The sequence below is a fragment of the Zonotrichia leucophrys genome, chromosome 6, assembly GCF_028769735.1.
Source record: "Zonotrichia leucophrys gambelii isolate GWCS_2022_RI chromosome 6, RI_Zleu_2.0, whole genome shotgun sequence".
Lineage (NCBI taxonomy): Eukaryota > Metazoa > Chordata > Aves > Passeriformes > Passerellidae > Zonotrichia > Zonotrichia leucophrys.
Window position 1 is genome coordinate 15,716,375 of NC_088176.1, and position 22,879 is coordinate 15,739,253.

The following is a 22,879-nucleotide window of genomic DNA, read 5'->3' on the forward strand; positions in this document are numbered from 1 at the left end:
AGACCTCCTTTAAGATAATGCAGGATTTTGGATCTGGAATACATGCTGGTTTTTGCAGGTGAAATAGAGGTTTACAGAGAGGTCCAAAAAACCATCTACTGATAGCAACTTTTGGTCCTTTACTAACATGGGTAACGTTTGAACTGATGACCTAGAGGTGAAAGGCTCTGTATCCTATTTATCTGTGTCCTGAGCCATGGATAACACAAGCTGACAAGAACTGTAGTAGTGAGAGGAAGTAACTGCAGAATCTGCTCTAAACAGACACAGTTGGCTGGAAAGAGCTGCAGAGGGTTTAAAGTCTTAGCTGAGGAAGCACAAAGGAGAAGAGTGGCTTCTTTGCTGCTCTCCCAACAGCCTAGTGGGGGCTATGCACTTATGCAATTCCAGCTTGAATTTTCAGCAGCAGTATTGAAAAATCCCAAGGAACTCCCTTAAATGTGTTTGGTAGCAAAGTTTTAGGTATTTACTCAGTAGAAATGTAGTAAGCAGGACTATTCAGTGTTTCCTCTAAGGGAAGTCCTAAAATTGGAGAATGCTACTATTTTTTCTTTGTAAACTAGGTTTGTTTCCTTAATTAAAATAAAATGAGGGCTTTATCTCTTGTGGTTTTTCAGCAGGAAATTTTGAGATATAACTACATGTTTTTTTACTTAATAAGCTTGTGTGCAAATAAAGTACACTGAGTAAAATTCAGTCTTTGAGTTCATCTTGCTCCTGATTTGTGTAATTTCTTTACTGCTGTAGTTTAACTTGATGGGGCTTTTTTAGTAAGTTATGGTACTTCTGTTTACTCCCTTCAAACAACACTCTGGTGATAAAAATCTTAAAAGTTCTCTTTATAATTTAGAGCATAAAGAAATACTTAATATATACTAAGATAATGGTAATTTTCTTTTAATTTTGGGATTGTTGTGTGTTGATATTTTATATTCTATACAGACCTGACTCTTTTGTGCCTGGGGCATTTTGCAAAGAATAAGATGATGCAAAACACTCATATTAATTTTTGGGGGGTTGAGAGGTGGTGGTTGTTTCTTTGTTGTGAGGTTTTTTAAAATTTACTTTTGTGTTGTGAGTTGGTTTTTTCTTTCCTGATTCTTGCTGGTATTAAAGGTTCCATTTTTATAGTTTTAGTAAGATACATTGTACAATTTTCTTGTTCTGATGTTGAAATGGATCAGTTCTGCACAGTCTTATCATATGACCCATATTGGTGTTTCAAACTTGTGTCTTCAGTTTGAAAAAAATTACAAATTTTGCATTGAGGAGCATATTGTCCCAAGATCAGCTCAGGAGAGTAGATAGAAGAATGCTGTATTTATATGAAAAAAAAACTTTGAAGATACTTCTTTAATTAATTTGCAGTCAAATGGGCAATCTTCACCTTATGTGATTGATAATACATGATGGGAACTAATAATATTGTCAAAACCTTCATTATTGAGTTAAATCTATGGAAAGTTTTAAAATCTAAATATGTAAATATATCACTCTGTGAAATGATATCCAAAACTTTTTGGTTTAAATCCTGACCTGCAGATGACCTTCAAATTAATAAGACTTCAGTGCTTTATCAGAGCAGATGTTAAAAGGGCAAGGTCCTGAGCTCCATATATATGTAATTAGTAAGGGACTCTAGAATGGATTTAGAATGGATTATGTTAATTCTGATCTTAGAGCCAGCAGTCAAAAACCCTTCCAGATGAACTAACAGTGTTCTGATAAGCTGATCTGTATAATTTAAATAAAAAGCTTTTATAAGATTTTGACGGTATTATGGTTTTATTCCCCAGAAGTCTCACCATGTGGCACTCGTGGCCATTTTCTATTTAGGAAAACAAAACCCGCACACATAAACCCCCCAGACCTTTTCTTATGTGCAACATTCCCGTCACCTTATGTATATTTTATATAAACCAAGCATATAACAAACAAAAGCTCCTAATTTACACTTGAAACCTCTTTATTTGCAGTCTTCTGAAAGCAGCTCTGTTCTGGAATAAAAGAGAGGATTTTTCCCATCCTCCAGCTATGCTGAGTTGTTAACTTAGAAACGTCTTGATTAAGAAGGTTCAAAACACTGTCTTAATTTCAGAATTGAACAAGAAATCATGGTTCTAGTGTTAGTCATTTGTTATTGCTTGTCTACTGAAGGAAACCAGAAGCTTGAATTACATTTTTTGAAAGTGTTTACTTAGTATATTTAAAAAGTAATATCTAGAAACTAAAGAACCATAAAGGACATGTCTAGGTTTTCTAATTTGAAGGGATTTTCCTCTTATTTAGCTTTTTCCCTCAAAATAACTTGGTAATTTTTAAAAACAGATAATGTTGGACTTTAAGGAAGGAAAAGGAATTAAAATTATGGAATAAAAGCTGAAAATGGGTGAAGGATATTACTCCATATTTCTGAAAAGAAAGGGTTGGAACTAGCAGCAAGTTAACTCCATCTGATCTGAGTGTTTCTGCTTTTCCCATTTAAGACCAAGGTAGAAGACATTGGTTTTCCTTATTCTGTTCTAATTGGACAAACTAAATTCATTTTCCCAACTCCCTCCAGGGCTGAGTAGCTGGTAAGAATACTACATAAAGGGAAATTATTGTCACATCTGCAATTGGCTGCTGTCCTACTCATGTTTAGCCTGGTTCCTGTGCCTCTCTAAACTATGGTTGAGATCACAGATTTGTTTATAATGGTACATTGTTGATTCAATGTAGTTGTTTTCTGGATGGGATAGACTGTGTTTTGTCAGAAGAGCTAATAGGTTTGTGGTTTACAGCAAAATATGATACACTGCTGGAAAAAAACATTGGTCAGGATAGATTTATACATGTATTTTCTGACTAAGGATGGTGGAAAGAGGGTGGGTGTAGATGTGTGCCTGTGTTCACATATGCCTGAAGACAGGCATGCTTTTTCAAGATTTTTTTCATTGTTTGGTGCAGTGTTGGGTGATTGGCAGTTTGTGTTTCAGAAAAAACTCCAAATCATAAAAAACCCCTAATCAGTTCGTTATAGATGGGCAGGTAATGTTTATGGCTTCAGTGTCTCCATTCTGCAGGATGCAGACTGGTAGTCCAGCATAGTTGGACTATTGATCAAAACTGTTAATACTGTAGGAGTCTACTTAAAGTTTGACTTGGCTGAGTCACTCTCCACTGGGTTTTTTTCCAAACAAAAGCATTATATGGATGACCTTTTGATTGTTAATTTTTCTGAGAATAGAGTAAATTAATTAGATTTATTTATTAGAATACAGTAAATTAATATTGATTCCATGTGTGATATTGATATATATATATTTGAAAATTTATTTTACCAACTTTTTATAAGAAGCTACATAATTTTATTTTAATCTCTTTATAGATACTATTCTGCTTTGAAAACAATGGAGCAGCTAGAAAATCTGTATCTTCCTAGAGTTAGCCAATACCGCTTTTGCCAGATAATGATGGAAAATCTTCCAAAACTGCGTGAAGAAATAAAAGAAATATCCATGTCAGATCTCAAGGATTTCTTAGAGAGTATTCGAAAGCATTCTGACAGAATTGGGGAAACTGCCATGAAACAGGTAAGCCAGTCAAACAGAATGACTTCAGTCCTGTTGTTTACTGAACATTTCAGTTTCATTAGTCTGAAATTACCCCTCAGAGATTACAGTCATCCCACAGACCTCTGAGTAAAGGTGGAGAGCTGTGAAATACAAACATGTTGTGTAGTTTCTATCAGTGCCCTAGACAAGAAGTAGTTTCCTCCCTGAGAAACGAAGGAGTGATGCTGTATATCTCAGGCTTCAAGAAATTATGAAGTACTTTGAGTAGTCAACTCCTGGACAGTCTGTATCTCAGCAGTACTGCACCAAAACAAAGAGCAGCCTATCTGGCCAGCTGGCCTGGATGAATTCGACAAAAGAAGTGTTGAGATAACAGCCTAGTTCTCTCTAAAGTGCTACTCATACAGAAGACTGAGGTAAGAGCCAGAAGGAGACTGAGACAGCTGGAGGCCTTGCTCCATCACAAAATAGTCTGCACTTGAGAGCACTACTACTAGGCAAGCTTTAAAGCAGTTAATGCTTTTAAAATTTGTTCAGAGAGCAAATAAGGTTTTAATTTGACTTCTTGTTGACAGAATTCAGGTTGGGTTGCCATTTTGTCATCTAAGGTTCTTGTAAAATGCAGCATTGATTATTATAAATAAGATTCAATTGCAAGGTTATGCTGTCCTGCCTTCAATAGTAAGGGCAATATGGTGCCTTTGATTTCTATAGCTGACTGCTCACTTAGGCTTAACTGAAAACAGCAAAAAAAGTATCTGGGAACTCAGATACCTGTTTTTCATTTAAATATTGATTCTCTGCAGTTTATGATCAGATAAATTGCAGATTGATTTTAAATTTTTTTTCTGCCATTAAAATGTCATTCTGAGGGTTAGGGAAAAGTTATGCAGGATTCACTTTTGAATTCATTTATCATCCCAAACTGATTAAGGCAAAATCACTGGGTGTAGGCTGAGGGTGTGCTTGCACCTTTTAGTTGTACTGACGTGTATTCAATTGCAACCCCTCTTTTTCATGTCCTAGCATATTGAAATTTGATTTGCATGCCTCTTACTTGATTCTACTCTTAAAACAGGCACAGCAGCAGAAAACCTTTAGTACTGCTCTTCAGAAGCAGAATAACGTAAACTATGGTCGGAATATGCATTTAGGTAGAAACAGGATTTTGGAATCCAAGAATGAAATCACATTGAAGCGAACATTTGAAGATGAGGATGAGCATGATGAGGAGGTAATTTTGTACTAAATCAGTTCATCTTATTCAAAGTGAACAAAATTCATTGTCTTAACACTTTGTTTAGATGGTTAGTTAGAAAAATACACAGAAGACCTTCAAGGTGTACCAGTTCATATCAGCAGTTGAGGGTGAAAAATTACTGCTAAAATATTATTTGTATTAATGCTAGCTTTAGCATTGTGTTTGAGGGCATTCAGTTACACAGGACTTCCAGTTATTCTGGAATTCAGTTGCAACTTACATTGTGTATTGCCTGCCCACTGTTAGTGTTATGTGGTCCACTGGAATATTCTGGTGGTGCTAAATCCTGCATTTTGGTGTTGATGACCTCAGCTTAGCTAAGTACTCTTTCATCTGTCAAGTACTTAATATTCCTAAATTGAATAAAACAGTGAGTATTTAGACCTTTAAAGCTCTGGAAACACAGAGAAAGGAGTGTGGTATTATAACACAAGTTAAGTTATGACTGTAATGCAAAAGGAAGAGAGATTGGAGCGATTGTTTTATTGTTTTCCAATAGAAGCCAGCCATTTTTGAGTCCTTATTATGTAGACAAGTTCTGTTGGTAATATATCCCATTTTGCAGATTGTATGCATATATGTTTTATATACTCTTGTTTTTCCTTTCCTTCTTCAGGTTTTAACTGCCCAAGATCTTGTGGACTTTTCTCCAGTCTATAGGTGTTTGCACATCTACTCTGTTCTGGTATGTGTTAAAGTGACCTTAAAAGGAGAAATAAATTTTTGAAGTTACATATTCATTTTCACATTCTTCATACTCTTAATAGTTCCCAAACAGGCAAATGTATTGCTTCTAGTGTTAGTAGTGCTGGCTGAACCAGCTGAGATGGGTGTGGGTACTCAGGACATGAGTTCATGTGTTCTTTTGTGTGCATAATAAAGGACACTCCAGAACTCATTTATTACCCAAGTGGTTTTAAGTATATTTGTAAAATATGCAAAGTATATATGCAAAATATGCATGTTTGCCTTAATACTGGTATCTACACTTTCACAGTTCCCACAAGTGTTCCATGAGGAACACTTGTTCGCCAAATACTTGGATGAATGTTACAAAACACAGGAATATTCAGTCTGAATCTTGTGGAAATTAGAGTAGTAGCAAAAATAAGAAGCAAAATATGGAGATTCTGACAGGGTGTGCCCAGGCAGATTAGATTGGATTCAATGGCAGAGACACAATTGCCTATTTTAGCTTCTGTTGAAGAGATTCAGTGCACAAGCTTAAAAGGAAGAAAACGGTTTTTGGAAACATGGTACTGAATTATTTGTTGTTTTTTATCTTTCCTGTGTCTCATTTACTTTTGAAGTCAGATTACTTATAGAATTCAAGTACCAGTGACACACAGGTGATGTACTTGTAAATATTGCTAATCTACAGTCTCAGCTGCACCTGCCTTCAAGCATTCAGGCTGGGTTGTCTTCTTTTTATGGAATACTTGCAGCTGTGGTACATGAAAGCTTGCATATTGAAATACTGTTTAAAATGTAATTTCACTGGAACTTTTTTTATTATTATTAAGAAAAAAATGCAAACAAAACCATCATTAATTGTTCATCTCACTGAAAAGTTGGGAGGAACAGAAAGACAGGCTACCAGAACTATTGAAAGAGTGAACTGTTTATTTTAACAGAGAGCAGTGTGAAATAACACATTAAAAAGAATGTGTAAAACTAAGCATACCAGTTGACAACAGCTGCTACTTCTTCCTTTAGTATAATAAAGGAACAGGAAGTAAAATTGACAGATGACATTTAAAAGTAATACATAATTATATTTTTCACTTTGATAAGGATCCTGAAGTTCCAATCACCCTTGATCCAAAGATATGCTTTTTGGGTTTACACTGAAAGTTTTCCAGATTCAAATTTACTGGAGACAGAAAACAACTTGGAGTGATCCCTGATATCAAAAAGGGTTGTTGATGTAGATTCCTGTATTTCCTGCCAGCATAATTTCCTTAATCAGCCGTGATAGCATTATCTATAGTTGTGCATTAGCAACTTTTGGGAGTCCTTCTCATTTACCTTGTGTTGAGTTTAGAGAACTTGATGATGGCGAAGAAGGGGAGTTGATACCAGATGGCTTTTCATTTCTATAATTAGAATCCTGCAGCAAGTGTTGTGTTCTTAATGAATTCTGTCTCTGCTACAAAATTGTGGAAAATATTCTAATTTCACACAGTACAGAAATTTTCTACTCTGCTGCTTCATGTTGAAACAGAAAGCATAGTTTTTATATACCTCAGAATATTACACAGCTTGTGATTCCAACCTAGTGATAGCAAGATACATACATACCAAACACAGGCACATACATACCAAACCCATGTATTATGTGAGATGCTGTATATATAAATTCTGGTGAAGATACCCCTCCCCCTTTTGCTTGTACTGTTACCTTTTCATAAAACACTGTATCAATGTAAAACTAGTGGTGTGAAATTGGATATTTTAGCAATATTCCTAAAATTTATAACAAAACATGAACTGATTTATTGTTTCTGTTGATGGAAACTGTAATCAGTAATTAATGTAAAGATGTAACTTTGGAAGCTGGGCAAAACAATTGCATTGCTTTTTTACATTTTATCTTGCTGAGGCTTTGCTGATTCAGTGAGTGAACCATCAGGGTTGTTGGTGTATTCTGGTGATTGCTTCAGCACATGTGGTTCAAACTGAATTGTTAATTGTGCCTGCATAGTATAGTGTGGTCTATAAATAATCATGAGATATTTTACATCTCCACTTGTGGTGTGGATTTGAGAAGAACAGCTAGTCCTTTTCACTCAAGAAGCTTTTGTCAGGACTGGCTGGAGATTTGATGCTGGAGGTAGAAACAATCTGAAAACTGCAGTGAATGTTTGGGCTGGAAGTGAATGGTTGTATCTGTGATCTTTATGTTTGTATGAATTGGAGCATACTGTGTAAAGTTCTGCTGCAGTAGACAGTGCTAGTAAATTTGCATCTTGGTTTTGAGTGGATTTTTTTGTTTTTAAGCAAAGTCTCTCTTTTAGGCTTTCTTAGGTTAGCAGTATTTCTAAATATACCTAAATATTCGTTGTTAACGAAATATTCATTATTAACTAAATTTATATCTCGTAAAGCTTAGGTAGGTAATGCTGGATCAGTAGGATAAAATATCTGTAATAATTTGGAGACTCTTTGGAAGACCAAGTAATGGAATTCTAAATAGCAGTGGCCTAATAATAGGCTCATAAAGCCAAAACAAACCTTAAAAATGCTAAGCTGCTTTATTTTGCTTGCATACAAATTGCATGTGGTTTGGTCGATAGATGAGTCAATGTAGCACTGATTTCAAATGGACAGATGGTTTCTACAGAATGGTCATCTTAATGAGATGAATAGGATGTCACTTGAATTCCTCATAATCATTAGGCACAGAAGGTATTGTAGTTTTGAGGATCGTGATAGGAAAAAAATCTAATTCCACACTCTTTATAAATCCAAAAAGAATAAACAAATATTCAGTAAGTCTCATATGTGTCCTTCTTCAGGCAAAGCTGATGCAGCTGAGTATTCAGATGTGTCATACATTCAGAGAAGCATTTTTGTAACAACTTTATAATGCAGTTACTTTCTTGAATAACCTAGAGAAATGTTTTGGGAGACAATGAGTTTCAGTTATTACAGTAATAGGCAATATGCCATATCTATGAGTATTAATATACTCTGAAAGTTGTAGTTTAAAAATGGACATACTGTTTAAAATGCATGGTGTTGCTTGGCAAAATGTAGGCATGTGAGCAAAACTTCTATTTACAGTACAGCCTGTAGGCTTCTCTACAGAAAAAGGTAATTTCTGAGTATTTCATGCTTGCGAAACTTTGCTGGTGTCAGCTGGAGGCTTACATGTGGAATAAATGCAAAATATGTGCTTAGTTTAAGAGAATTCTACCTTTAAATTAAGAAGGGCCTTTTTCACACTGAGTCAATATTCTTTTTTTGAGCTACTTATGTCTTTTTTTAGGGTGATGGAGAAATATTTGAAAATTACTACAGAAAACAAAGGAGGAAACAAGCAAGATTAGTTCTGCAACCACAGTCAAGCATGGTAATCAATACTTTCAGTTTTGCATTGATTTGAGTTGAAGCTAATGCCTAGTGGTATTTTTGTTCCTGAACTTGTTTTCTTTTTCATTGAAAGCATGAAACAGTAGAAGGCTATAGAAGATACTTCAGTCAAATTGTAGGGTAAGTTTTCTAAATGAAAATTTTTTTCACTTTTACTGTGTTTCTTAATTCAACCTGTGTTCTCCTGTTGTCCAAGAACTTTCTTTTGCAGCAGGATTCAGTTTCTGCACAAATCATGTGTGGGTGGTTATTTCAGGATCTGAGCAGGAAAGAGCATCCAGATCCTGCCAGCAGGAGGCCCTACAAGGGCCCTCCAGCAGCCTGGGCTCCAGATGGCATGAAACAAACTTTTCACATTTTTCCTTCATTCTGGATGAAGCACAACACCAAACCTACCAAAGTGTGGCTGCTCCAGTGGGGAGGGTTTTGGCTATGCTTGGGTGTGGAAGGTAGTATTTGTTCTAATGTTAGAAACAGCTTAATAATTTCAGTATTATTTTGTTCTAGTTTCTTTGTAGTAGAAGACCACATTTTACATGTAACCCAAGGATTGGTAACCAGGACATACACTGATGAACTCTGGAACATGGCACTTTCCAAGATCATTGCTGTTCTTAGAACACATTCAGTAAGTGAGAAGCCTTATCAGTATTGCAGTTTAAATCCTCTTACTTCAGAGCTCTGTGTATTTAAAGCTGGGATAGCAACAGAGTGAAAAATTACACCTCATGTTTTCTTTTTCTTGTGATTAAAAATTGCTCAGATTTGGGAGGGAGCCTGCCAAGCTTTTGTTTTTCCCAACAGTATCAGGCTGTGATCCACAGCCATGGGCTATTTGCATAATCCTCCACTGATTTACAACTCACTGGGTCTTCCAAACCTTCTCTTAGTCCAGCAGTTTAGAATATGCAGAGTTAATCTGCTGTTATTATTGCAATCCTTCCTCATTAGTCTCAACTGACCTCTTCATTAGATCAGATTGAATAGTTCAGCACTGAAAGCACCACCAGGAAATAGTTCCTAATTATCATTCCAAATGCTGTGTTTCCAAAATAAACTCCAGCAGCAAAACCCTTGCAGCTCTCTCTTCAATGCTCTAGTCGTGTTATGTTTGTGTTGAAGTAAAGGTATTAGAGAAATTCTGTATCACTTGGGTATTTCAGTGCATTCAAGTGTGTCTCCTAAAGTTATACTCCTACCTTAGCTGCAGTGATGCTGGATGCTCTTTCTTATTCCTCTGTGAAAAACCACTGGAATACACAGTTCACTCAGACTGGCTGATAATAAATTGCTTCCTTGTTTACTATTGGTGTAACTTTTACTGTCAGAAAAAATACAAGAACTTTATCTTTCTCCTTTGAAGGTTTGCTAGCAGCATTTTCTTTATGCAGTGTTGTTTTTTATTTTTATTAAAATTGATTTTTAATTCCAGAAGCATTTTATATTTCATATATCCTGGGGAAAAAGTTGAGATTGCAACCATAGTTATCATTTATTAGCATTAGTGGTATGTGAGATGTTCTCATAGTTTTTTACTTCTTTTGAGAGGATTATTGAGATATATTCATCCAGCATTTTTTAAAGCTAAAAAATATTTTGCTAGTTAATTATCTCCATGTGGATTTATACAACTATATAAGAATATGATAATTTAAAGGTTGAAAATAATGTAGACTCTAAAGAACTCTTCAAAGTCTTGTCATGTTCTTGGTCACTATTTCTTCTCTATATACATAACTCCCATCAAACCCATTTCAATGGGAATCTCTCTAACATCATCCTGCTGAAGACTAATGTTTAGATAAATAAACCATACTCTTCCTTTTAATAAAGTATGCCAAGGGCAAAACTTCAAGAAAGGTGAAACAGGTGTATATTGTCTTCAACCAATACTGTATTCTCATGCAGCTTTAAATTATTTTAATAGAGTTTTTTTTACTTTATCCAGTATTTCAAATAGTGAAGCTGAGGTGAAAACCTTAGTTTTATGACTCTACTGCTCTGATAATCAAATTTCAGTTTCAGTCATCAAGTAAGTGACTTAATGTCCTGACCTTTTATCATCCAATTCACCCAATTTAAATTTGAAATTATTTAGAAAATATTGTATTAAGTTTTACCCATACAGCTGGAGAAAACTGTCTGAAGTGGTGCAGCATTAGTTAGACCTAAGCTTGGTGGTCAAAAGGATGTCCTGTGGAACCTCTTTTACAGTGATTCCACCAAATGTGCTTATGTTCCACTAAAATAAATGTAATTTATTGATTTTCAGTCTCAGTACACCATACTGGTACTTACTGAATCACATATTTTAGTTGACTTTTTCTGAACTTTTATACCTTTGATAGTTATATAAAAATTTAACAAATACTTTTATGTAGCTGGACTAAGTAAAGACAGGTCTAAACTGTTTTTCACTAAGGCTGGAGAGTTTAACCTGTGATACTATTCTTTGAAAATGTATGTCCCATATTTTAAATTCTTTTAATAAAATCAGAATTTCTCACTTTCAGTCATATTGCAGTGATCCTGACCTTGTTCTGGAACTGAAGAATCTCATTGTAGTATTTGCTGATACTTTGCAGGTACACACTGTATTACTAATTCACCTGAAATTCTTGTAGACAGATTTTAACTTTAGCTGACTGCAATGTTTGTGTTTTCATAAATCATATATACAAACCAAACCCAAAATTGCACAGTAATATAAAAAAAATAATAAAAAATTTATTTCTTGCCTTAGGTCTTCGTTTTCATTATTATGAACTGAACATATGTGTTCTGGGCTATGCAGCAAGCATCAGTTATTCATCTCTGTGCAAAATTAGTGTTAGTTTTGTAATTTATGTACGCTCTTGACTTTTAAAAAAGCTTTACTTCTTATCATAAAAAATAACAGCATTCCAGTAGTCATTAACTCTTTAGCTGAAAGACTAAGTGAGCATCATTAGAAAGTATTCTTGCAGTTTTTAACAAACAAGGAGAAATGGGGCAAATTTTCCAATGCATAGGATAAATACTTTGGTAAAATTTTAATAAATCAACATGTAGTAGTGTGCTACAAGTACTGTAATTTGTGTTATAGAGATGATAAGATTGAATATAAGTCTTACCTCAGACTTGTGAAGTGTTGTGAGAGGAATTGAGTGTATTGGTTCTTGAACTATCTCCTCTTCATTTTCATCCTTTAGGGCTATGGTTTTCCTGTGAACCGACTATTTGATCTTTTATTTGAAATAAGAGACCAATACAATGAAACACTTCTTAAAAAGTGGTCTGGATTGTTCAGGTTAGTATATCAAAATAGTTGTGCCTTTTGTATTGCATTTATTGTTTTTGTCAGAGCTCAAGTTTTTATGATGTAATTCAGAAAGAATTTGTGAACTCAAGTGTTGTGTATGAATCTCAGGTTGGTTAGGACTAAGATACCCATCACATGTGACTACTAATTAAAAGGAGAGACATCAAGTACTGCTTCTCTAGTTAATGGAAGGAGGGAATGTCCAAAGGGACATTATCAGAGAGACAAGCAGGAGAGAGACATCTGTTTCTCTTCTTTAGGAATCTGATAATTCCAGGTTATTGCAGTAGGGCTTTAGTTTCCTGATTTAGGTTGTCTCAATATCTGCTGTTGGCTGAGATGCACATCTGCCTGACAAACTACTGACATTGCCACTATGTGTTCATGTTTTTTAAATGAAGGATGTTTTCCACCACTTCCTTGGGATCATTTGATTGAAAAAAACCTAAACCCAGGAATAGATCAGCCTGAGACTGGCCTCCAACGCCTCCTTGCAGACAGGGTGTGATGTCTCAATGTGCAGAAATTGTTTGCTATAAAATGCTTTATTGCACAAAACCTTACTATTAAATTGACCACTTAATGTTCTCCAGTTGTCTGTGCTTCTGTTACAGACACTTGACTAGTACAGAAGTGCAGAGGGTGCCCAAACAAGGTGGCCAGATCCTGTTTGAAGTTGTTTCAGTCATCTCCATTGACCACATGTAGCTCTGGTGCCAGAGTAAGACACTCTGAATATCAGCTTCAGTGTAGGAAAAGTGCAGGTTTCCTTAATCAGTAGGTATATTATGGTTTATTCTGGAGTGGATTAGTTGCTGTAAGGTTCCTTTGCTTTATGAAGCACATGTGAAAACACTTCTGGGTATTTTTTTCCTCTATGATTAGACATGCTGTAAAGAGTTAAGATATATGATGTATTTCCAAAGTAATCAAAAATACTTGGGATGTGTAAAGTTCTTAAAAATTTTTGAAGTTCCAGACCTAAGTGTGGTGAGAAAATTTATATTTATTTACACATTTTAGCACCAGAAAATACTATAAGTTACATGTCCAAATTTTTTTCATTTCACTTACTCACCAGGGATATTTTTGAAGCAGACAACTACAGCCCTATCCCTGTAGCAAATGAAGAGGAATACAGAATTGTTATTAGCAAATTTCCTTTTCAAGATCCAGAACTTGATAAGGTAAGAGAAACTTTTATGTTGTTAAAGTTTGTGGAAATCCAGTTGAAGACACTAGGGACAGTAATGATTTGTATAATTAAAAAACAATTAAAATTTGAAAAGCTAGTCTATTAAGAGGCTTAATCACCTTCTCTGTGTGTAATTATCTTGTCATAAGTAAGTATAAAAATGAAAGGTTGAGTTCATTTGCTCAGATGTTTGAGTGAATTATGAAACCCATTGTTTTGTAAACAAATTAATAATAGAGTTTAATTGATAAAGTCCTTATGTAATTATACTGCAATCTGTCTGTAGCTAAATTTTGTTGCAACTCATGTTTAATTACTCAGTATAACTGTTGTATTGCAAAAATACATGTAAAATAGAGATTGGTTAGAGACAATGATTTCTGTATTTCACTTTTAATTTAAATATTTGTGTTTGAGCATGTGGGGCAAAATAAACATGAAGGGACTGTGAATAATTCTGCTGTAATAGCATTGCAGTAGGATGTCCGTTTGTAGCCTCAGCCATTCTTTCACTACAGATTGTGTTCACAGAAGGATGATTAACCTGTTCTGCTATTCAAGTATGATTTTAGAAATACCAGTGAAGAAATAAGAGGCTCATGATGGAATCTATAGAGGAGCACTAAGTCTAAGAACCACATGACAGTGGGAGTAGCTGCTGTAGGGGGAAGCTGTTTTATACAAGATCCATTGCTACAGATACCTGTAAAAGTGAAAAGCTATTTTAATTCTGTGGTTCAGCAGGGATTTGCCAGCAATTGTAACAGCTGCATGTCGTTAATACAGTGCTGCAATGAAAATGAAAAATTTAAGGAGGTTTTTATGCTGATTTTTGAATGAGATTCCAGAGTGCTTTCTGGGTGCATTCCTCTATCAAATTAAATTACTTAGCCATTATAGTACTAAAATAAGTAAAATAGAATGGAAATCCCTTACAGTATTGGAAATATACTATACCCTGGATACTATTTAGCATGGCATATTTTGCCAATAAACTGCAGAAATTTTTATATTCTACTAGATAGTTTGATCTGCTATGTATGTATGATTATGTATGATTACTACAAAGCTTTGGCTGTTGTTGATGGATGCTTTTTTCCTAAAGATAAATTGAATTATTCATGGGTGATACCAGGTGTTAATTATTTTTCTCATGCATTAGTCATAAACAGGAAAATAATTTTTTTGCAAATGGCAAAAATTATGTGTTCAATGCAGAAATATCTATTTAGTCTGTGTAGATTTAAGTGAATTTATTCATTTTTGTTCTCCCAAATACAGTATCAGCTTTAAAATTCAAGTAAGAAGCATGATTTTATTATTATAAGCATATTACTATTTCCCACATGTTAATCCAAATTCCTGAAAATAATTCAGACTGCCTTGGTTTTGTGAACTTTAAAAAATAGTCTAAGCATTCTCAAGCTACTTTGAGAATCCCAGAAGTGTTGAACTTCTTAAACTTTTTTTTTTGCACTGTTTTGTTTGTGAAAGAAAAGTTTATGGTTTTGAACCTCTTATCCTGTTTACATCTATTATTCTTTCAGATTAAAAGCAGTTTGAGATCTGCTTTTTAATGTGTATTTGTAAATTGCTTTCTGCAGGGGCATCTTGAACTACATAAAATCTCCAAACTTTGTTGTAATTTAAAGTGATAAAATTCTCTTGTGCTTATAAGCTATTTAAACAGATATAGAAGTCAGCTCAACACGTGCAGCTTTGTATTTGATGGAGATCAGAAAAGGTTTAGTTAGATTAAAATGTTGATAATGTTAAATGGCTTTCTAGTTGTTGGGTTTAGTACCAAGTTCTTGTTGGAATCAGTATGATCTCTTATTTCCTCAGCAATCCTTTCCAAAGAAGCTTCCAATGTCTCAGTCAGTGCCTCAGATTTATATGCAGGTGAAGGAATTTATTTATGCAAGCCTTAAGTTTTCAGAGTCACTTCACCGCAGGTAAGCTTGAACTGTCAGGAGTGTGGCTGCAAAGTACCTTGTAATTTTCAGGTGACCTAAAAATACATATACTAAAATGAAATTTTTTTTCATTTTGTTGTGTACTGCTTGCTGTGCTTGTTTCATAATTTACATATATAATTCTTCATATATATTTAGTCTATGATTCCCAATGCTGTAGCATGTATTTATCCATATGTGGATATGTAGATACTATACAACATGTGCATTGGTGAGTGTAGCTTGATGGGGTAAACAGTTTAAAACACTGCTGAGGTTCCTTAAGCAGAATTGACCAGTTTGAATAATCTAGAGAATTTATTTATTTAACAAAACATGTAAAGATTGAAAAGAATACTTTGATACTGACCATTTCAGAAGTAATTGTTTAGCATTCCTGACTACTTCCTAGTGTTTCATTACTCAATCCTTTGAGTTTCCTTAGCAATGATTTCTCCTGCCAAAAAATGTGCTGTCTCCATGTTCATTCCCTTTCCTATCCCCCCTTCTTCTGAGGGAAAACACAATTCACAATTCACCCATTTCCTTTCCTCTTCTGGCCTTCAAAAGCTTAGTTTTAATTGGATAAAATAGAATTCAGAGATCTGAAATCTGGAAGGGATTTGTGGCCTTGTCACCCATTTCTGCACTGTTAAAGATGTAAATTACTGTCTTTCACACATTCTTAATTGATACTGTTTATAATTTACACGTACTAATGAGCACATGTTGACCTCCTTAGTAACTCATTAAAACCCACAAATTACTCTTTACTAACATCTGTGTCAATAAACATGTCCAAAATCTAAAAATAACAGATTTTGCTTCAGTGTTGAATTGCAGTTAATGGATAATTTGGTAGGTGAAAAGGGTGTTCTATCTGCTAGATCACAGAAAACATGGAGCAGCCAGAATTTAAATGCACGTAGAGAATTCTTAGCATTGAAAGTACCCTTGACAGGGAAGAAATTTAAGTTATTAAGTATTGCTGTCAAAGTATTGCTACATGCAGCATAATTATAAAAATAATTTTTTTTTCAGTTCAACAGAAATAGATGATATGCTCAGAAAATCTACAAATTTGCTGCTTACAAGAACTCTAAGTAGTTGTTTACAGAACCTAATTAAAAAACCTCATATAGGTTTAACAGAGGTAAGTTTTGAAACACATATTCAAAACTATGGGCTTTAAAACAATCCATGCTAAAAGTAATTTGGTAAATGTAGATACACAGATATTGACACCACAGTATGAGAAAATCAAGTACTGTTTGTTTAACAATTAAAAATGAGAATAAGTATAAAAAGCATCAATATCTGTTACATACATGAGAACAATACAGTGTTGGGTCTAGTTGGGCCCAGGGATGCCTTTTGAGAGAGACATGACAATGAAAGAATTTTGGGGTTTTTATGATAAACTGAGAGTTGCAGGAAATAAGCCAAAGACATTTACACTTTTGTTTACATGCAGAGCATGATTTGTGTGTTCTGTCTATCAGTTAGTACCACTAATGTTGAGCTTCTTTCTATAAAAAATAGAGTGGAATGGAATATAAGATATACTTGAATGTATAATTCTGCAGACAGTGTTATGACTTTAAGAGCAGTAAATTTAAAAAAATCAAGTGGTACAAATTAGTGATTTTATTTCAGCAATATATTTTCCTTTATTTTCCCTTTTTTAATTCTAAACTATCAATTGAATTTATTTCACTGGGTAGGTAGATTTCACTGAAATAGTTTTTGAAATGGCATAATTTGTATATAAGCTACATTATTACTCCTTAGTGGTATTTGAAAGCAAACTTGAAAACTAACAGGAAATGGGTGGTAACCTGAAATACTGAAATGAATTTCTAGTTGCATTCTTCCTGAAAGAAGTAACCATTTACAAAATTAAATGACAGTAGGTGATATAAAAAGATTTTTACAAGAATTTTTATCTCTTGTAGCTTGTTCAAATCATCATAAACACAACACACTTGGAGCAAGCCTGTAAATACCTTGAGGATTTTATATCTAACATTACAAATATTTCACAATTGACTGTTCACACTGCGAGACTTTATGGACTTTCTACATTTAAGGTATGGTATATCTCATCCATTATATGACTATGTCTGAAAATTTATGTAACTGAAGCATTTTAAAACAAGAAGGGTGAGAGCAAAGCTGCTTGTCTTCTCATCTTTGTCTCTAAAATAATTCTGAACTCTTAAGCATTCAGTTGAGCACTGAGTAGTTAAACAGTGGATTTTTATGTTATTAGTATGAGCTAGAATATGTCAGTACATGAGAAACCTCAATATTATCTTTCAAGTGCATTTTTAATTAAGTTGTGAAGTGACAGTTAAAGCTTAACTTCACCAGAAGCTTTTACTAAATTAAGCTCCAGTTTGTGTAACTTCTCCCTTTTTCTGAATGGAATCAAGCAAAACAGCTACCTTGATCTAAAATGTTTGTGTCTGTTTTTTTATTCTACAATAGAATGATTTTGTGATGTATTTTCAAAGGGTGTGAGTATTGGTATAAAAGAAGTATTAGTAACTAGTGCTTGAACTAAAATTATTCTAGGATATTTTTGTAATTTAAGCCACAAAACAAAAGTCATCAGGGATTCTACAGCAGCTGCAACTTGAACTTTAGGTATTTGGCATTTTTTCCATGCACACTGAAACAAGGGAGAGTGATTTCTTGTATTTATGGGATAAAGAGAATTAATCCTATTGAGAGAGTTCTGTTTTCTGCAATTCATTTTATCTCTTGATGCAATATGTGGTCTATCCTACTGTAATATACCCTCTGGCATTGATGTTAAAAGGTGGGTGAGGTGGAATAATTGCAAGACACTTCATATTTCCAGTTGATAGCTAACGATTCTCCCATTAGCTGTTGCTTGTTTTTCTAAGGATTAGTGCATAAGGCAAAACAGAAGGGATGTGGCCTAGCAACCATACTTGGTTACCATTGCCCTCCCAGCAGTTTCCCTAATTTTGGTCTAGGGTGTCTAGTTTGCTTGTTGTGTCTTAGAATTTGTGTATCTATAGCTATTTTCCTCTGAGGGTAATTCATTATCTTTTTACCAATCAAACATGCATCCAAAACCACTTAATACAGCCATAGTTTTTGATTTCAGTAAGAGGTGAGATATTCTTTATCCTTGAATTTCATTTAAGAAGTGCATTTGCAAGTTGAGTTACATTCTTTGTAGGTTGCTTATGCTGTTTAGCAGTTGTGTTTAACACTCCTACAAACTAAGTTCTGTTGGAGGGATCCAATACTGTGTCTGTTCTTAGTGAGTTTGCGCTTTGGAAAAATATGGGACAAATGCTGACAAACAGAAGGGCTTTTTTGTGTGTGTGGTTTCCCTCCTGTCTACTTGCCTGGAGATCTTGTTAGCACAATGTTCTCCAATTATAGTGGAAAATTCTTGTTAATCCCTCTTTCTTCCCCTTTCTATTGTAATGAAAAACTGCTCACAGTTCCCCAACTGGGCCCTCACAGAGTTTGGTATGTTCTGCTGTTATTAAATTCATCTCCTAGTGGCAAATTGTGTCACCTCCATTCTTTCAGAGTGGTTAAAAATCTCCTTTTATTAGCAGCATTGGTCAGGTTCACATTCCATGAGATGAGCTTTTACATCTACACTGTATTTTTTTAATGCAAGACCAAACCAGAAGGACTAGTCTTGCCATTGCCAGAAAATCATTAGGTGATACGACCACTCCATGAATGACTTCGATTTAAAATTTAAAAAAAAATCCAAACCCAAACAAAAAAAAATTAAGAAATTTTGCTCTAAGCCTAGGCAGATACATTTGCAAGTCCCATCATTATAAATTGTTGCAGCTGAGGTTTTGTTGTTAATCAGAATCTTTATATGTAGACTTGACTGTAATTGAGACTTTTTTAGTCATTACCGTCTACAAAATTGTGGGTATCCACATACTCCTTTGACATGATGACAGGTTGCCAGATTCTTGCATGTTGGATTTGGAGAGCTGTTCAGTGGAGCCTTTCTCAAGTTGATTTGACAGTAAAAATGCTATTTTGGAATCATACTTTGATATTTATTTATGGCAGGGCTGCATACTTTCTTGTTTACTCCTGAAGTGCCTCTCAGCCCAGGGCCTGATTGAAGACTGAATTTGGCACACTCAATGTGAGGACACCTTTAAGCTCATAAATTTTTATTTTTTCTTTTTGCATTTCTTATTTATGCTTTTCTCAAATGCCATGTTTTTTGGATTGCTTTCTTCTAGAGGAAAGTAGCAATGGAGTTTCATCTGCTTTTTGGTTACTTCAGTGTATCCAGACTATTTTTACCCTCTAAAAACCTTAAGCAACCAATCCATGTGGTTTAAATCAGATGTCTTAGTTGAATTATTTCTCCATATCAGTCAAGCAAATTTTATGTCGAGACCAAATTAGAAAGATCTCAATATCTTTAAACTCCAGGCTGGCAAATGTCCAACTTTCCAGCAGCACACACACAAGCACGTGCTCATAGGTCCCGTTGGATCTCTGAGGAAGTCCCCTGTACAAACGAGGCAGAGACAGCACTGTAACCTCAGCTCTCACTAAATGCAGGATTTGCTGTTCCAAAAAGTAGAATCCAGGGTGTGGCAAAGTAGGAGCGAGTAGGGGAGTGCTCTGCATCACGGTGTGTGATGATCAGGATATCTAAAGGAGGATGAAAAATTATGAGTATTCTCCAGGTGTGCAGCTTTAAGACAATAATTGCATAAAAAACATGTGATTGCTTGAGCTCAGTCCATAAAAGACAAAATTATTAGGGTATTTTATTATTTTCTCCATAAAAGAAAAATCAACTTTGTGTCAGGATTGATAAATTTGTAAGGCAGAATTAAAGGTGTTTTTTAAAGTACATTAAAGTACCAAATTCAATAAAATATTTTTGAATCTACGAGAAACACAAGACTTCTGTTTCGTTGATGGATATAATTTTATCTGCATTTAATAATATTTTAGAATTCTGACAAGCATTGCACTTTTTTTTTCAGGATGCAAGACATGCTGCAGAAGGAGAAATATATACAAAACTTAACCAAAAAATAGATGAATTTATTCAGATTGCTGATTATGATTGGACAATGTCTGAGTCAGATGGAAGAGCCAGTGGATACTTAATGGACCTAATTAACTTCTTAAGAAGCACGTTTCAAGTTTTTACTCATTTACCTGTAAGTGTTCAAAATTAAGTTTAATTTCAAACTATTTGATCATCATTTTGTTTTAAAACAGTAAGGATTGAACAAAAGGTTCTGGTTTTTTATTTGTGCACATGCTGACATGTATTTTTAAGCTTTTCTCAGCAGAGAAATATTGTCAAATGTATATCAGTATGTTGGAGCTCACACATCAGAATACTTAAAAAATACTTTCAAATACTTTAGTCTAAATATTGTTACCAGCAACTAATTTACATAGTGTAAGAACTCATGCAGTTTTCTAGAGCCTTTTTGGTGTACCATGTTCGTTTTGTGTGCACATGCATTGGTTCAAAAAATGCAGAATTGGTGTAAATCCTACATTTGTGCATAAGATTGTGGAGGTCTTGTGTTCTCCAAGGTTTTTAGCTAAATATTTTTGATCATAAAAAGTTACTTGATTCTGGTTAGCCGACCTTCATTGAATGAATTCTTGCTCATATTCAAATATCATGTGTTATTTTGTGTCAGGAAAAAGGGTTCTGTTAACCTGTCTTATGTATGAATTGTTACATTGTGTTGTCTGATTTCCCCTTGCTTTTAGATAAAAAAGACTATTTCTAATTTGGCTTACCATCATAATGGTTTGTAGCTTTATAGTTCTGGAGTAACTTCAGTAAGTAATTCAAGCTGCATCTGCTTTTTATCAGCTTGTCCTTGGTTGTTACAGTCACACTGATGTCTGAGTGCTTTGCCCACCTGCAGTGCTTAGAAAGAGTAAGTCCTCAATGCATAGAATGTTTTGAGGCTTCAGACTGAAAGAAACAATTTCTTTATGTGCACAGCAAGATGTTGAAGTTGCTGGCATAGCAGGCTGATCTTGTCTTCCAGATACTACACAGAGGCTGTGATTCTTCTGTCTCCCGTTCTTTTAACTGACTCAAAGACAAAGGCCACTCCAACTGTATCATGTGATACTGATGTGAATGTGTCATGTGAGGCGTGTGCTTCTGTGCCAAATCAGTGGAGCGTTTTTGGATAAAGAATAGCAAGTTTGTTAGATAGTGTAATTCATTGTAACTTAGTATACAAAGCAGTGTGAACAAATGGCACTGCTCCTCAGTGGCCATATGCATATGGCAGTTAAGGGATGTGAAATTTGTAGAGCAAGATGTATAGAAGTCTGTCATGAATGTATGCTGCTAAATGGCTGTTCAGAAATGAGCCACAGACAAAATGAAGTAATGTGTTAAGGGAATGCAAAGAAGCAGCTGTGGCATTCAGACTTAAGAAGTGTGGAAGGTATAGAATTATGTGCCTGGGGGTACAAGTCAGCCTTTGGAGAAAGCTAGTTTCTGTAGAGAGGTTATTCTGTAATTTCAGACTCTGGTCAGGTAACAGGCAGGATGAAGAACTGTACGGACAAGTAGTCTGCTGTGGCAAGAGGTTTCTTGTAATGTTTTACTTATCCTGCATCTCATTCCCTGTCCTATCTTGACCAATTGTAGAAATATATGGTCCTGTGAATGTTGTGTGTGACCTGTGGAGTTTATATGAAAATGTGTGCACGCTATGGTGATTCAAGTTAGATTTGTACTAGTAAGTTATTTCTGTTAAAAAAAAAATTATAGTAAAAGTATTTCCCAAGATTAGCCCAGAACCAGGTTCTATAACTTGTTAAAATAGTAAGTGCTTTGGAGTGATAAACTGAGCTAGATTTTTCACAGGCTGTAATTAAGGTTTGGAATACTTTTAGAATTAATTTTCCTTAATGAATTATTCCAGTCATGTCACAGTGTCATTTCCATAGTAATTTTTGTATGGCAGAAACATTCCACTGCTCAAAATAGTTTATCAGAACTTTTTCTGTAATTAGCAGTCAAAGACCAAATCCCTAGCACACTGGCCATAATTCTAATAAGGAAAAGAGTGGAACAACTAGAGAGGTCTCTTCTCTTCTGCCTTTACATACCCAGTTGTGTTAGAGGGCATTGGGCTAGGACTAGGGACCCTAGTTGGCCACAGTAGTTCTTTGTTGTCACACTCCGGGGTCAGTGACTCTCTCTTTGGTATTGTTTCAAATGCTAGTCTGCCTGTAGAAGTGTTATAATATGTTCTTTAACATTTTTTTTTGTTGCAGTTATTGAGTTCCTCTCATTAGAATCTTGTTTTATTTTTGTTGTATGTATAAGCTGTGTAAATGCACAGGGATGTGTCTCCCTTTGTGCTTTTATGTGGGGCTGTACTGAAGTGTTGCTGTACCAATGTAGACATAACTTTTCAAAAATGCATCTTACGTTGTATATCTGAATTTTGCAATTTTTATTCTTTTCATTGGAAT

General features: G+C 34.8%; 1 protein-coding gene across 3 annotated transcripts in view; it reads left to right on the top strand.

Moving 5' to 3' along the window:
- Positions 1-22,879, top strand: part of EXOC6 (exocyst complex component 6) — an 84,879-nt gene that overhangs the window by 23,782 nt on the left and 38,218 nt on the right. For all 3 annotated transcript variants that reach the window (XM_064716422.1, XM_064716423.1, XM_064716424.1), the window contains exons 6-18: positions 3,371-3,575; positions 4,636-4,791; positions 5,435-5,503; positions 8,810-8,893; positions 8,987-9,033; positions 9,421-9,541; positions 11,427-11,498; positions 12,105-12,202; positions 13,296-13,401; positions 15,255-15,364; positions 16,406-16,517; positions 17,320-17,454; positions 20,392-20,571. In XM_064716422.1, coding sequence (XP_064572492.1) covers positions 3,371-3,575; positions 4,636-4,791; positions 5,435-5,503; positions 8,810-8,893; positions 8,987-9,033; positions 9,421-9,541; positions 11,427-11,498; positions 12,105-12,202; positions 13,296-13,401; positions 15,255-15,364; positions 16,406-16,517; positions 17,320-17,454; positions 20,392-20,571 — 1,495 coding nt within the window. The remainder of the gene's footprint in view (positions 1-3,370; positions 3,576-4,635; positions 4,792-5,434; positions 5,504-8,809; positions 8,894-8,986; positions 9,034-9,420; positions 9,542-11,426; positions 11,499-12,104; positions 12,203-13,295; positions 13,402-15,254; positions 15,365-16,405; positions 16,518-17,319; positions 17,455-20,391; positions 20,572-22,879) is intronic.